This window comes from Rhinopithecus bieti, unplaced genomic scaffold (genome assembly GCF_001698545.2).
Source record: "Rhinopithecus bieti isolate Rb0 unplaced genomic scaffold, ASM169854v2 scaffold_15133, whole genome shotgun sequence".
Classification (NCBI taxonomy): Eukaryota; Metazoa; Chordata; class Mammalia; order Primates; family Cercopithecidae; genus Rhinopithecus; species Rhinopithecus bieti.
In genome coordinates, this window is record NW_016808815.1 from 1,747,055 (window position 1) to 1,761,989 (window position 14,935).

At 38.7% G+C, this 14,935-nt stretch overlaps 1 protein-coding gene across 1 annotated transcript in view; it reads left to right on the top strand.

Annotated features, from left to right (window-relative positions):
- ANO4 (anoctamin 4) overlaps positions 1–14,935 on the top strand; it is a 411,426-nt gene that overhangs the window by 318,174 nt on the left and 78,317 nt on the right. The window contains 4 exon segments of the mRNA XM_017887290.1: positions 6,129–6,184; positions 9,007–9,128; positions 11,405–11,539; positions 12,610–12,706. Of these exon segments, the coding sequence (XP_017742779.1) occupies positions 6,129–6,184; positions 9,007–9,128; positions 11,405–11,539; positions 12,610–12,706 (410 nt within the window).

Sequence of the window (14,935 nt, forward strand, 5' to 3'; positions counted from 1 at the left end):
AACACTCCACTGTCAACATTAGACAGATCAACAAGGCAGAAAATTAACAAGGATATTCAGGACTTGAACTCAGCTCTGGATCAAGTGGACCTAATAGACATCTACAGAACTCTCCACCCTAAATCAACAGAATATACATTCTCAGTGCTACATGGCACTTATTCTAAAATTGACCACATAATTGGAAGTAAAACACTCCTCAGCAAATGCAAAAAAACTGAAATCATAACGAACAGTCTCAGACTACAGTGCAATCAAATTAGAACTCAGGATTAAGAAACTCATTTAAAACCACACAATTACATGGAAATTGAATAGTTCGCTCCTAAATGACTCCTGGGTAAATAATGAAATTAAGGCAGAAATAAAGAAGTTCTTTGAAACCAATGAGAACAAAGAGACAACATACTGGAATCTCTGGGACACAACTAAAGCAGTATTAAGAGGGAAATTTATAGCAGTAAATTGCCCACATCAGAAAGCTAGAAAGATCTCAAACTGATACACTAACATCACAGTTAAAAGGGCTGAAGAGGCAAGAGCAAACTACTCCAAAAGCTAGCAGAAGACAAGAAACAACTAAGATCAGAACAGAATTGAAGGAGATAGAGACACAAAAACCCTCCAAAACCAGGAACTGGTTTTTTTGAAAAAAATAACAAATACTGCTGGCTAGACTAATAAGGAAGAAAAGAGAGAAGAATCCCATAAAAAATGATAAAGGGGAGATCAAAACTGACTTCACAGAAATACAAACTACCAACACCTCTATGCAAATAAACTAGAAAATCCAGAAGAAATGGATAAATTCCTGGACACATACACCCCCCCAAGACTCAACCAGGAAGAAGTTGAATCCCTGAATAGACCAAAAATAAGTTCTGAAATTGAGGCAGTAATTAATAGCCTACCGACCAAAAATAGCCCAGGACCAGATGGATTCACAGTGGAATTCTATCAGAGGTACAAAAAGAAGCTGGTACCATTCCTTCTGAAACTATCCCAAATAATAGAAAAAGAGGGACTTCTCCCTAACTCATTTTATGAGGGCAGATCATCCTGATACCAAAACCTGGCAGAGACACAACAAAAAATAGAAAATTTCAGGCCAAAATCCCTGATGAATATCAATGCGAAAATCCTCAGTAAAATACTGGCAAACTGAATCCAGCAGCACATCAAAAAGCTTATCCACCACGATCAAGTCAGCTTCATACCTGGGATGCAAGGCTGGTTCAACATACATAAATCAATAAATGTAATCCCTCACATAAAGAGAACCAAACACAAAAACCACATGATTATCTCAATAGATGCAGAAAAGGCCTTCAATAAAAATTCAACATCCCTTCATGTTAAAAACTCCCAATAAACTAGGTGTTGATTGAACATATCTCAAAATAATAAAAACTATTTATGACAAACCCACAGCCTAGTATATTGAACAGGCAAAAGCTGGAAGCATTCCCTTTGAAAACCAGTACAAGACAAGGATACCCTCTCTCACCACTCTTACTCATCATAGTATTGGACGTTCTGACCAGGACAATCAGGCAAGAGAAAGAAATAAAAGGTATTCAAATAGGAAGACAGGAAATCAAACTGTATCTGTTTGCAGATGACATGATTGTATATACAGAAAACCCCATGATTTCATCCAAAAATGTCCTTAAGCTGACAAGCAACTTCAGCAAAGTCTCAGGATACAAAATCAATGTGAAAAAAATCACAGGCATTCCTTTACATCAACAGTAGACAAGCAGAGACCCAAATCATGAATGAATTCCCATTCACAATCACTGCAAAGAGAATAAAATACCTAGGAATACAGCTAATAAGGGATGTGAAAGGCCTCTTGAAGGAGAACTACAAACCACTGCTCAGGGAAATCAGAGAGGACACAAACAAATGGAAAAACATTCCATCTTCATGGACAGGAAAAATCAATATTGTAAAAATGTTCATACTGCCCAAAGTAATTTATAGATTCAGCGCTATTCCCAGCAAACTACCATTGACATCCTTCACATAATTAGAAAAAGCTACTTTAAATTTCATATGGAATAAAAGAAGACCCCATACAGCCAAGACAATCGTAACCAAAAAGAACAAAGCTGGTGGCATCACGCTACCTGACTTCAAACTATACTACAAGGCTACAGTAACCAAAAGAGCATGATAATGGTACCAAAACAGGCACATAGACCAATGGAACAGAACAGAGACCTCAGAAATAACACCGCATATCTACAACCATCTGATCTTCAACAAAAGTAATAAAAACAAGCAATGGGGAAAGGATCTCCTATTCAATGAATGGTGTTGGGAAAACGGGCTAGCCATATGTAGAAAACTGAAACTGGACCACTTATGTCTTATACAAAAATTAACTCAAGATGGATTACAGACTTAAATGTAAAACCCCAAACCGTAAAAACCCTAGAAGAAAACCTAGGCAATACCATTCAGGACATAGGCAAAGTCTTCATAACGAAAATGCCAAAAGCAATTGCAAAAAAAGCCAAAATTGACAAATGCGATCTAATTAAGAGCTTCTGCACAGCAAAGAAACTATCATCAGAGTGAACAGGCAAGTTACAGAGTGGGAGAAAGTTTTTGCAATCTGCCTATCTGGCAAAAATCGAATATCCAGAATTTACAAGCAACTTAAACAAATTTACAAGAAAAAACAGCCCCATGAAAAAGTGGCCAAAGGATATAAACAGAGACTTCTCAAAAGAAGACATACATGCGGCCAACAAACATAGGAAAAGAGCTCAACATCACTGATTATTAGAGAAATGCAAATCAAAACCATAATGAGATACCATCTAATGCCAGTCAGAATGCTGAGAAAGTCAAGAAACAATAGATGCTGGTGAGGCTGTGGAGAAATAGGAACACTTTTACACTGTTGTTGGGAGTGTAAATTACTTCAACCATTATGGAAGACAGTGTGGGGATTCCTCAAGTATCCACAACCAGAAATACCATTTGACCCAGCAATCCCATTACTAGGTATATACCTAAAGGAATATAAATCATTCTACTATAAAGACACATGCACACATATGTTTACTGCAGCACTATTCATGATAGCAAAGCCATGGAACCTACTCAAATGCCCATCAATGATAGACAGGATAAAGAAAATGTGGTACATATACACTATGTTTATTGCAGCACTATTCACAATAGCAAAGTCATGGAACCAACTCAAATGCCCATCAATGATAGACTGGGTAAAGAAAATGGGGTACGTATACGCTGTGGAATATTATGCACCCATAAAAAGGAATGAGATTATGTCCTATGCAGGGACATGTATGAAGCTAGAAGCCATCACCCTCAGCAAACCAAGACAGGAACAGAAAACCAAACACTGCATGCCCTCACTCATAAGCAGGAATTGAACAATGAGAACCTACGGACACAGGGATGGGAACAACACACAATAGGGCCTATTGGGGAGTAGGGGCGGTGAGGGGATGGAAGTTAGAGGACAGGTCAATAGGATCAGCAAACCACCATGGCACACGTATACCTATGTAACAAACCTGCACATTCTGCACATGTATCCCAAAACTTAAATACATAAATAAATAAAATAAAATAAAAGAGAATGAAAAGAGAAGCCACACATTAGGAGAAAAAAGTTTTCAAAAAATATGGCTGGTAAAGGACATCCACATCTTGCCTCTAGAATACATAAAGAACACTCAAAACTCAGTGAATTCAAAAATCTTATTGAGCATAAGATTTGAGCAGACATTTCACAAGAGAAGATATGCAGATGGCAAATAGCACACAAGATTATTTTAAATATTCATTTAAAAATGAAAATTAAACACTGAGCTATCATGACATACCCATGAGAGTGGCTAAAATTAAAAAGACTGACCATACCATGTGGAGGACCTTGAACCCTCATATGCTGCTGATGGAAATGTAAAATTGTACAACCACTTAAGAAAACAGTGTGGCAGTTTTTCAGAAAGTTAAATGTTCATCTACTATATGATCTAGTGGAATCACTTCTGGGTATTTACTAAGAAAGTTAAAGCATATATTCATGCAAAGTTTTGTATATGGATGTTTATAACAGCTTAATTTGTAATAACCCCCAAACTATAAAGGACCCAAATGTCTATCATCAGGAGAATAGATAAATTATTCCATGTGATGGAATACTACTCAGCAATAAAAAGAAATGCGCTACTGATATTTGCAACAACATGAATGAATCTCAAATTATGTTGACTGATGAAAAAGAATAAATGTTATATGATTCCATTTATATAAAACTCTGGAAATTTCAGACTAATTGATAGTGACAGAAAGCAGATCAGTGTTTGCCCTGGAGATAGCACGGGGAAGGTGGCTGATTAGAACGTGGCATGATAAAACTTCAGAGGCAGTGGATATATTTGGTATCTTGGTTGTACTGATGGTCTCATAAGTGTACACTTATGTCAAAACATCTAATTAAACAACTTACGCTGTCTGTTGTATGATTGTTATACCTCCATAAAGCTGTTTTTAAAAAGATCTGCATATCCATTACCTCTCCCTTCCCATTTTATGGATGAGGCAATTGAGTCCTGAGGACAAGAGAACTTTTCCAAAGTCATATCACTAGTCCATACCAAAGTCATACCACTAGATTTTAGTTTGTTACTAAAATCGGAGGCATTAAGTTTGTCCATAATGAAGCTTCTGGATGAAAGTGGAAGAGCTCCTGGTGTAATTCCAGGGAGCTGAAGGCCATTATCCTAAGTGAATTAATGCAGGAATAGAAAAACCAAACACCGCATGTTCTCACTTATGACTGGGAGCTAAACATTGAGTACACATGGACAAAGAAGGGAACAGTAGACACTGGGACCTACTTGAGGGTGGAGGGTGAGAGGAGGATGAGGATTAGTAAACTACCTGTCAGTACTATGCTCATTACCTGGGTGACATAATAATTACACCAAACCCCTGCAACACACAATTTACCTGTGTAACAAACCTGCACTTGTACTCCCTGAACCTAAAATAAAAGTTGGAAAGAAAAAAAATTTAATTAAAATGGGCAGAGAACCTGAATAGACATTTTTCCATATAAAACACACAAATGGCCAACAGGTATATGAAAAGGTGCTCAATATCACTAATCATCAGAGATATGCAAATCAAAACCACAGTGAGGTACCATCTCACACCCATTAGAATGGCTCTTATCAAAAAGTGGTAAGTATTGGCAAGTGTATGGAGAAAAGGGAACAGTTGTGCGCTGTTAGTAGGACTGTACATTGCTTCAGCTGTTATGGAAAACAATATGGAGGTTCTTAAATTAAAAATGAGCTACCATGTGATACAGCAACGCTACTTCTGGGTACATATCCCAAGCAATTGAAATCAGTATCTTGAAGAGATATCTGTACATCCATGTTCATTGCAGCATTATTTACAATAGCCAAGATATGAAAACAACTCAAGTGTCCCCTGACGGAAGAATGGATAAAGAAATTGTGGTACGTATATACAGTGGAATATTGTTCAACCATAAAAAAGAAGAAAATCCTGCCATTTGCAACATGGATGAACTTGGAAGGTATCATGCTAGGTGAAATAAACCAGACACAGAAAGACAAATACTGCATGATCTCACTTATATGTAGAATCTTTAAAAAGCCAAACTCTTAGAAGCAGAGTAGAATAGTGGTTGCCAGGCCCTGGGGATGGGGAACATTGGGAGGTGTTGATCAAAGGGTAAAAAGTTTCATTTATAAAATGAATGAATTCTGGGGATCTAATGTTCAGCATTGGTGGAAATAGATGTGTTAATTAATGTGATTGTGGTAATCATTACATAATGTGTATGCATATCAAGTCATCACATTATACACTTTGAATATATTCAATCTTTATTTGACAGTTAAATATTTTAATTTTTTAAATGAATTTCCCAACCCTCGATCCAAATTTCGTAGCAGCAAAACTTTTCTTCTAACTCTTGGTGCCCCTAAGAGGGTTGATAGCCTAGATTGTTTTCTCCAAAAAGCACCACGCTTACATTTGTTTTGAACATTGTGAGTATTCAAACTCTGTATTAATTCAAATGGACTCATTTGCTGTTTTAGGTCTGAATCGCTTGCTTACCAATGGCTCCTATGAAGCTGCATTTCCCCTGCATGAGGTATTGTGCTGTCTTTAATCCTTATCTTTCTTTCAATTGTTTGTTACTAAAATCAGCTTCTAGGGATAGTCGATAATTGAATGTGTCGACATTTGTTCAGAATGAATTTAATTTGTTCAATGGGTAATTAGTGAGGGTCTACTTCAATTGTTACGTCTCTTCCTCAGCATAGATTTATTTCTATATATCTTTTTATGTAATTGTGAGCATACTTAAGAGTCACTCAGCATGAATTCATAGGAATGGCTTAGAAACCTTAAGTCATAAAATTCAAAAGGCATTGAAAATTTGCATGAGGCACCAAATCCACAAGGAGAATGTTCTTGAAATATATAGTCTTTGCAACAAATAAATGTATAGCTATTCCTTAAAAGAGTGGGAGGAAGCCATCTTGAAAAGTCTCTGGTAACCAAAGGGTGACAAATAAAAATTAATAATGTTGTACTCATCATTGCTCACCTAAGATGTATAAATGCTGTGACTCTATTTCCTACAGTCTCCATCATATAAATTACTTTTGCAGATGTAACTGATTACCCCAACTCTGCTTTCCACAATAGATCTTGAATTATTTAACCCAGAATTCCCCTACACCTGGGTTTTTAGGAACATAATCCCTCATGACTGTTGAGAGATTATTGTCATTTTCATGGTGTTACACCCCTACTGTGGTCACTGTATGACACAGAGAATACAAAGACAAATGTCATAGCCTGTGTCCTCTGGGACCTCACAAAGTAGCCAATGTGCAGCAACGGTTAGTTGATCTTCAGTACAGCCTTCTGTTGGAAACAGTGGTAATAATTTGTCAACAGACTTTGGAAGACAGTTCCAACTCTCCGTAAATGGCAAGTCTTTCCAAAATATACTTTTTTTCTTTTTTTTTTTTTTGGCTTACAGTGGTTCTTCTCTTAATTTTAAACACCAAGAGGGTACAAAAGGTGAGGTAGAATTTTCAGAATCTTATTTATTAAGAAAACCAGAAGCTGCCATCTGAGACCCTATTTACAGACTGCCAGGAAACATATTTGAAATGCTCCATTTACTATGACAGAAGCAAACATTTTGACACAAAGGTTTGCTAGAGCCATATGCAGGTGTTTCTGAACTCTAAAGACATACTGTTCCCCCAAACATCATGTGGCTTCATCATGTGATTATTAGTTGGCATTGCCCAGAAAAGGGTTTTGTGAGAACTGCATCCTCCCTGCTCCCAGCCCCAGCTCATGGTACGGGCAGTGTCTGAGAGATGGTAAGTGGCAGAAGCGTCTGTGCACGGAGTGGGTGGGTGGCCTTGGGGGTGTCTAAGGAGATGCAGCTACAAAGCCCCACAGAGTGACTCATGCCTTTCACAGTGACTTTCCTATCTCCGTGAAGTCCTGTATTCTATGAGAAGAGAAGTTCCAAATCAGTAATAGCAGCAGCAATCACTGCATCATTGCTTTTCTGACTTTTTACTCTCAGTTTAACTTGATTATATTATTTAACCTCAGAGGCAAAAAGGCAGGAAGGTCAGATATTGCTGCCCTTGTTTCACATTAAAGATTTAGATAGAGGTTTAGAGAAGGGTGAAACCTCGTTAAGTCACACAATGAGTTGGTGGTTGATCTGAGACTCACCTGAGTTTCTTTACTCCCAGCCCTATGTTCTTTCCATTAAGAAAGGACTTCTTATCAGGCGTGGTGGCTCAGGCCTGTAACCCCAGCATTTTGGGAGGTCGAGGTGAAAGTATTGCTTGAGTCCAGGAGTTCAAGACCAGCCTGGGCAATACAGTGAGACATTTTCTCTACCATAAATAAATAAATAAATAAAAAAGGGCTTATCCACTTAAGGTGAATAATTAGTTTGCCTCCAGAAAGTACCTTTTCTCTTTGTGAAACTATCATTGCCACAAACTAACCTCAGAAAAACATGCACCTCTCTGGCCCTTTGTCTCCTCATTTCTTCAGTGAGGAGGTTGAATTAAATTTGAATTACAAGAATTCTGAAATGACTTCCAGCTTTTACATTCTAGAATTTTCTTGTCAATAACATTGTGACAAGGTTACAACTATGGCTGTTTACCAACTATCCTATCTTGAAAGAAGTGGGAAGAGAGGCCAGGCACAGTGGCTCACACCTATAATCCCAGCACTTTGGGAGGCCAAGAGGGGCAGATTGCTTGAGTGTAGGAATTCGAGTCTAGCCTGGGCAATATGGCAAAACCCCATCTCTACAAAAAATACAAAAGTTAGCCATGCATGGTGGCACATGCCTATAGTCCCAGCTACTCGGGAGGCTGAGGTGGGAGGATCACTTGAGCCTGGGAGCCGGAGGTTGCAGTGAGCTGAGATTGCGCCACTGCACTCTAGCCTGGGTGACCGAGTGAAACCCAGTCTCAAAAAAAAAAAAAAAAAAGAAGCAGGGAAGAGAACTAATAAGTCCTGGGCATGGCCCCTGGGCCAGACACTTTATTCATTCAAACCACATAAGAAACCAAATGGGACAAATATTATTAGTTCCACTATGAATTAGGAAATCAAAGCTCAGAGCATTTAGGGAACTTGTCCAAGGTCTTCTAGACAAAAAGTAGCAGAACTGAATTTGAACTCAGTTCAAACCTTCCTGATTACAGCAAGCACGTGCATTTTACTAGATATCAGCAGCAGCGAGACAATGTCCAGAATAATTCATCAAACCACCTGCCCTTTAATAGAGAAGATTCATTTCTTTCTCATACCACTCCTGTCACAACACCTGCTATAAGACACTTGTGTTACCAAGAGCATTTCCTTGTGACTTTTGTGAGTACTACCTCACTGGCAGTGGTGTTTTTATCCCAGGGAAGTTATAGAAGTAAAAACTCCATTCGAACCCATGGAGCAGAAAACCACCGACATCTACTCTATGAGTGCTGGGCCTCCTGGGGCGTGTGGTATAAATACCAACCTTTGGATCTTGTAAGGTGAGTTTTTAATCAGCTGCAAATATAAAGCTTGCACAGAATGATTAGGGCAGACTCTCAGCTGGGACAAGCTCTCAATGAAGCAAAAAAAGCCTGAAGTATACAGCGCTCACTCATATCTGGCTTCTTCACAAGAGGGAAACTCATCTGAGTATATCAGCTGTTCTTGGTAAACCTACCATCCCTCTGATGAGGATGACATTTCCCCCAAAAAGAGTCTAAGAGAGGGACCCAGGAATGGGGATGTGAGATCAGCCAGGCCTGTCACAAGACTTCATAAGGAGCGAGTCACCCATGTGAGTCTTATTGACAAACTATCTTGTACAAAGGTAACACTGCTTACATATATCACTGACAAAGTAAAATATTTATTACTGTTATGCAAATAGGATATATGGAGTACTGTCATTCCAATAAATTTCAGGCTTAGTTTTCATTTAAAACTAATAACCTTTAAAGATTGTTTTAATTTGCTGATCAAAAAGTATATCAGCTTTTAAGCTATGATAACTGTGAAGTGGAAATGTATGGGTTTTTTATTATTATACTTTAAGTTCTGGGTTACATGTGCAGAACGTGCAGTTTTGTTACATAGGTATACATGTGCCATGGTGGTTTGCTGCACCCATCAACCCGTCACCTACGTTAGGCATTTATCCTAATGTTATCCCTCCCCTAGCCCCCCACCTCCCACAGGCCCCAGTGTGTGATGTTCCCCTCCCTGTATCCATGTGTTCTCATTGTTCAGCTCCCACTTATGAGTGAGGACATGTGGTGTTTGGTTTTCTGATCTTATGATAGTTTGCTGAGAATGACGGTTTCCAGTTTCATCCACGTCCCTGCAAAGGACATGAACTCATCCTTTTTTATGGCTGCATAGTATTCCATGGTGTATATGTGTGTAAATATGTGTGTGTGTGTGTGTGTGTGTGTGTGTGTGTTTTAACTGTCTATATCTGCCCAACCTTCTGCCTTGGCAGCATTATTCTCTGACATCTCATTATTTATTTAGAGGCCGGTTATTAAGATTGGGTAATAACAACCCACACTTCCTGGATTCCTTATGGAGGAGAAAGTCACGTCTCATTTCCTGAACTAGCTAAATGTGTTGTTTCACTTAAATACCGGGGCCATAAAACAAATGAGCCCAGAGGGGAGGAAAAACAAAAGACAACGCACTTTATATTTGCGCCCTTATCACCAAGTGTTTACTCTCAGTGTTCCAAGGGCATTAATGAATTGTGATCCATTCCTTGTGTGGGTAACAAATAATCCAGATAATCTGAGTGAATGGAAAATATTTTCTGAGATGAGATCATTTTCCTTTGGTCAGACTTAGCGGATGATAAACAGTGGGGGGAAAAACAAAAGTAAATTCTCTTCCCAGCCTCAGTGGCATGTTACAGGATTACAGTGATTAGAAATTACAGATAATTGCTGTAGGCAACGTATTTCCCATTCATGACAGTGTTTTGATTAAGATTTTGCAGTTGCGGTTAGTCAATGAGTATTCATTAACTGTCTCTTGTGTTTCTAGTACTGTTCTAAGTACTACTGGCAAAGCCAAACAGATGCCAAATGGTCTCTGGCTCTGAAAACCTCAGTTTTCCTTAGCAACACAGGCCCCGCATACTTGAAACATCAAGAAAAGAAAATACAAGGCCATGCATAATTAGGTAAAATGTGTGACAGAGGCCATAAGTTTTACAGTCATTCAGAAAAATGGAAAGAACGGATGTGGCAGCGCCCCTGTGGAAGTCTCTGAAGAGCTGAGCCCTGAAGAACAGTGGCATTTATGTTGGGCAAATAAAGGGTGATGAAAAGCACAACCAAGCCTTGAGTAGAATGAAGTTGTGGAATGTCATCTCTTAAAAAGTTCCCATCCTATAGGTTTTACTTCCACCATATCTCTCGAATTGGGCCCCACCTCAGCATCTCCACTGCCTTCACTTGCTACTTGGACTATGACAGTTGTGTGCCTAGTTGGTCTCCCTTTGCCCACTCTTGCCCCTTCCAGTCCATTCTGTCTTCTCAGAATAAGCTTGTATACAACCATGTTATTTTATGGAAGGGCTAATTCTAGTTCTGATAGAGAGTAGTAGTAGAAGAAAGGTAAGCCCAGATCCTAGATTTGATTGGATGTTCTCTTATCTTGGCTTACTTTGCTTGCAGTTTACCAGTAAGGCCTCTAGAAAGTAAGATGACTGTACAAAGTTTCATAATGCTTAACTTTACACGCTGCACTGTAATTTGCAAGGCTCTTGTGTCTTTAACAGGCGGTACTTTGGAGAGAAGATTGGGTTATATTTTGCCTGGTTGGGCTGGTACACTGGCATGCTCTTCCCAGCTGCCTTCATTGGATTGTTTGTCTTTTTGTATGGCGTCACCACTCTGGATCACTGCCAAGTCAGGTATGGGGAGCTCTTGGGGGAGCTTGCCTTTGTTTAGTACTTAGAGGTGGCTGTTTGCACTTTGGGGGTGTTCACAGATTGTGGAGACATTTAGCTTTTCACCCAAACTTCCTACCCTCTCATGGAAAAACTCAAAGTTTCAGTTCACTAGGACCTCTCCATCCATTGTCCTTGCTGCCATGGTCTTCAGATGACCATGGAAGTAAAAGGCACCTTTTCAGACATACAAGCCACTATATGTCTACAGAACAAGCCATTTTCATTCACTGGCTGTAAGTGCTCTCTTTTTTAACTTTTTCACTTTTTTTCTCAGCTGATACTGCAAAATAGTGAACTAACAATTCTCTCTTACGAATTCTGTGTTTTTACAACTCGAGCCAGAAAGACATCTCACCAGCTTGCTAGTACCTTGGGAGTGGTTCAGTGTCGATGATCATTATCTTGGTTGTCTCACCAGAATATAGGTCAAGGTACTCACAGAGATCTTGTTGCAAGGCTGGACAATGATCTTAAATTGTAAATGTGCCTTTCAAATGTGATTGCAAAAATAAAAGTGAGTGATTAAGCCTCCCACCTATGAAAATATTTTACTTTCTGGTGAAATTGTTAATGTGTTAATTAAATATAGTTTTCCCCCAGGATAGGGCTGGAATCTCTAGTCATTTATGTTTTGTTTTCCATATTAGTTTTAACTTATCATACACATAGAGATCAAGATAAGTATCTTATATAATCTTCTTACTCCCTTAATTCAGTATGAAATTGCTTCAGACCTTTGAAAAGTGAAGGACGTTTCTATAATTTGGGATATAACCATCAATGTTTGGCTTCATGTGTTTTCCTGAGTTTAACTTATTAATATGTAAAAATAAGGAGCAGCCTCATAAGTAGGTTTACCAAAGTATTTAAATGTGCAAGAACTTGTTTATGTTAATAACAGATAAAGCTAAGATGCTTCTAAGGGCAAAAATTTAATCTACTGGATCTTATTTACTAGTTAAACATTCTGGTGAAGTTAGAAAAAAATGTTCCATGTCATCAAAAGCAGTTCTTTCTATTCTCTTTTCCAGTAAAGAAGTCTGCCAAGCTAGAGATATCATCATGTGTCCTGTGTGTGATAAATACTGTCCATTCATGAGGCTGTCAGACAGCTGTGTATATGCCAAGGTAATTTCAAACTGTAGCATTTTAGATGGATTGAATTTAACATATGCCTTCCTCAGGGGTGGCAGGTAACTCTATTCTGTCATTTCCAGTCTTTGATTTTCAAGAGAATGTTGTAGGATAGTCTTATCTCCATCATTCAGTATTCTAATTCAGATATCTTTGTTAAATGTCCGTGTATTTGGAAGGCATGGCTCTAGACATCATCCATTGGAGCTGCAGCATGGCACAGTGTGAGGAGCACAGTGCTGGAGTCAGAGAAAGTTAGGTCCAAATTTTCACTCTGCGCTTTGCCATTTCTTTGTCTGGGAACAAGATATTTCTTAGAGTCTCCGTTTTCTCATCTGCAAAATGGAGACCGTGATGCTTGTTTCACATGGAGTTAAGGTGTATACTGAGCATAGTGCTTGGTAAATAGACCTCAGTAAATGACAGCTATCATCATTTGCCTCCTCTTCATCATCATTATTGTCAAAATGACCTCCATTCAAGGCTAGCTCAGTCACTTACCTCTTTAGCCCTGCACACGTACCCCTTTCTAAGAAAGTCTTCTTTCATGGAAAGAAGCTCAGTCTTCTGAGCTTTCTTGTCTCTAAAATGCAGGAAATATGTGTCCTCTCTGTCCTACCCTAATTGCATGACACGAGGACTAAAGAAGAGAATATATGTGAAAGTGCTTTGAGAAAAAAAAAATACATGGCACCACTATTTCTATTATGTGTTATTGCATACCTCTTTCTCGTGATATGCCTTACTTTATTTCTTAGACATGTTTCTCACATTCCTAGAGTTTTTTGATACTTAAGTGATGGTGTCCCTAACACAAAACAATAGCTGAAATTTGGGTTTATGAAGCCTTTTCCAAGATCCACTGCCTTTTGGCTTGCCCAGATTCAGATATAAATGGCACTGGCAGATTTTATCCAGCTTGTGTAATCACTGAAGCCTGGATCTATCTAATTACTCTCTTGGCATTGCAGAGTTTTGTTCATTTTAAATGAGGGAACATTTGATAGGCAACCCAGGATCCCGCCTATCTGTAATGTCTTTAGTACTGCAGGTGGCCAGTCTGTGTGGGAGGAGCCCAGACAGCAGCAGTGAGCTGTGGTTTTAGAAAGATTTGAGCTCTTATGTTGCAAGGGACAAAAAAAGCACAAAATGCTCTCCCTGTCTTTATGAAACACTCAGATAGACCTGAGTGGATGAGGATAAATTTAACAGAGTGACTTTAGGATATAGAGATTTGGTGAGGATCAAGAGCTTTGTCAATAATATAATTTTGTTTACAGGTCAGATATAAGCGTGAATAACTCAGGTTTTAAAATTCTGCTTCTGGGGAACCCCAAAAGTGGAAGCCTAGTTTTTTTTTTTATGTAGAAAGATATGCTTGAGTAAAATTATCTTTTTAGGAGATCCTTAATAATTCTTTTAAGGAATCATCATGAATAGCTTATGAGTGCTCAGATTTTATAGGGGCTTATTTTGGCAGTTATTCTCCCTAACTTAAGACCTAGAACAATAATAATTATAATAGTTACAGCTATAATAATAGCTAGACAATCTACATTGATTATTTCTAATTCTCTCAGCAACTTCAAGATACGTATTATTATTTCCATTTTATTCAGAGACTCAAAGAGGTAAAAATTACTCATGCATGGTCATGCATGTCTAGCAATAAGTAGCTAGGCCTTGGTTTATTGCACTGCAAAATATGCCATCTTTACCACTGTGCCCTACTAAGCCACAAGATGTTTAGATTCTGAATTTAACATTTGGCCTTGCCTAGAAACTTAGTAAAATGAAAGATAAAAAGCCTTAGAATGACAGAATTGGAGTTATACAGGGTTTCCTTTAGAAATATTTATTAGAGATATCAGAGTGCTTTCATGGGACTGTGGATACACAGAAATATTAGATCAGATTGGAGCTAGGATTCAGTCCAATCAGTGGCTGTTCTGCTGATAGGGATGCTGTATCCTTGACTTTTGTGTTTGCAAGAATCAGAAACCCAACTCCAACTGGCTTAGGTAGAAAGCTATGTAATGGTACATTTTGCTGGAACAGATCCTGGGTGGCTCACACTGTGAGATCATGAGGGCCTCACAGCCTGGAACTAGTTCTTCAGGGCCCCTGGTGTCCCTGCCCACATGATCATTCTGTAGACTAGTTCTCTGTACAACAGAAAAGACGGCTACCAGCTGCCTTGGCTCCAGGCTTACGTCTTCCTTC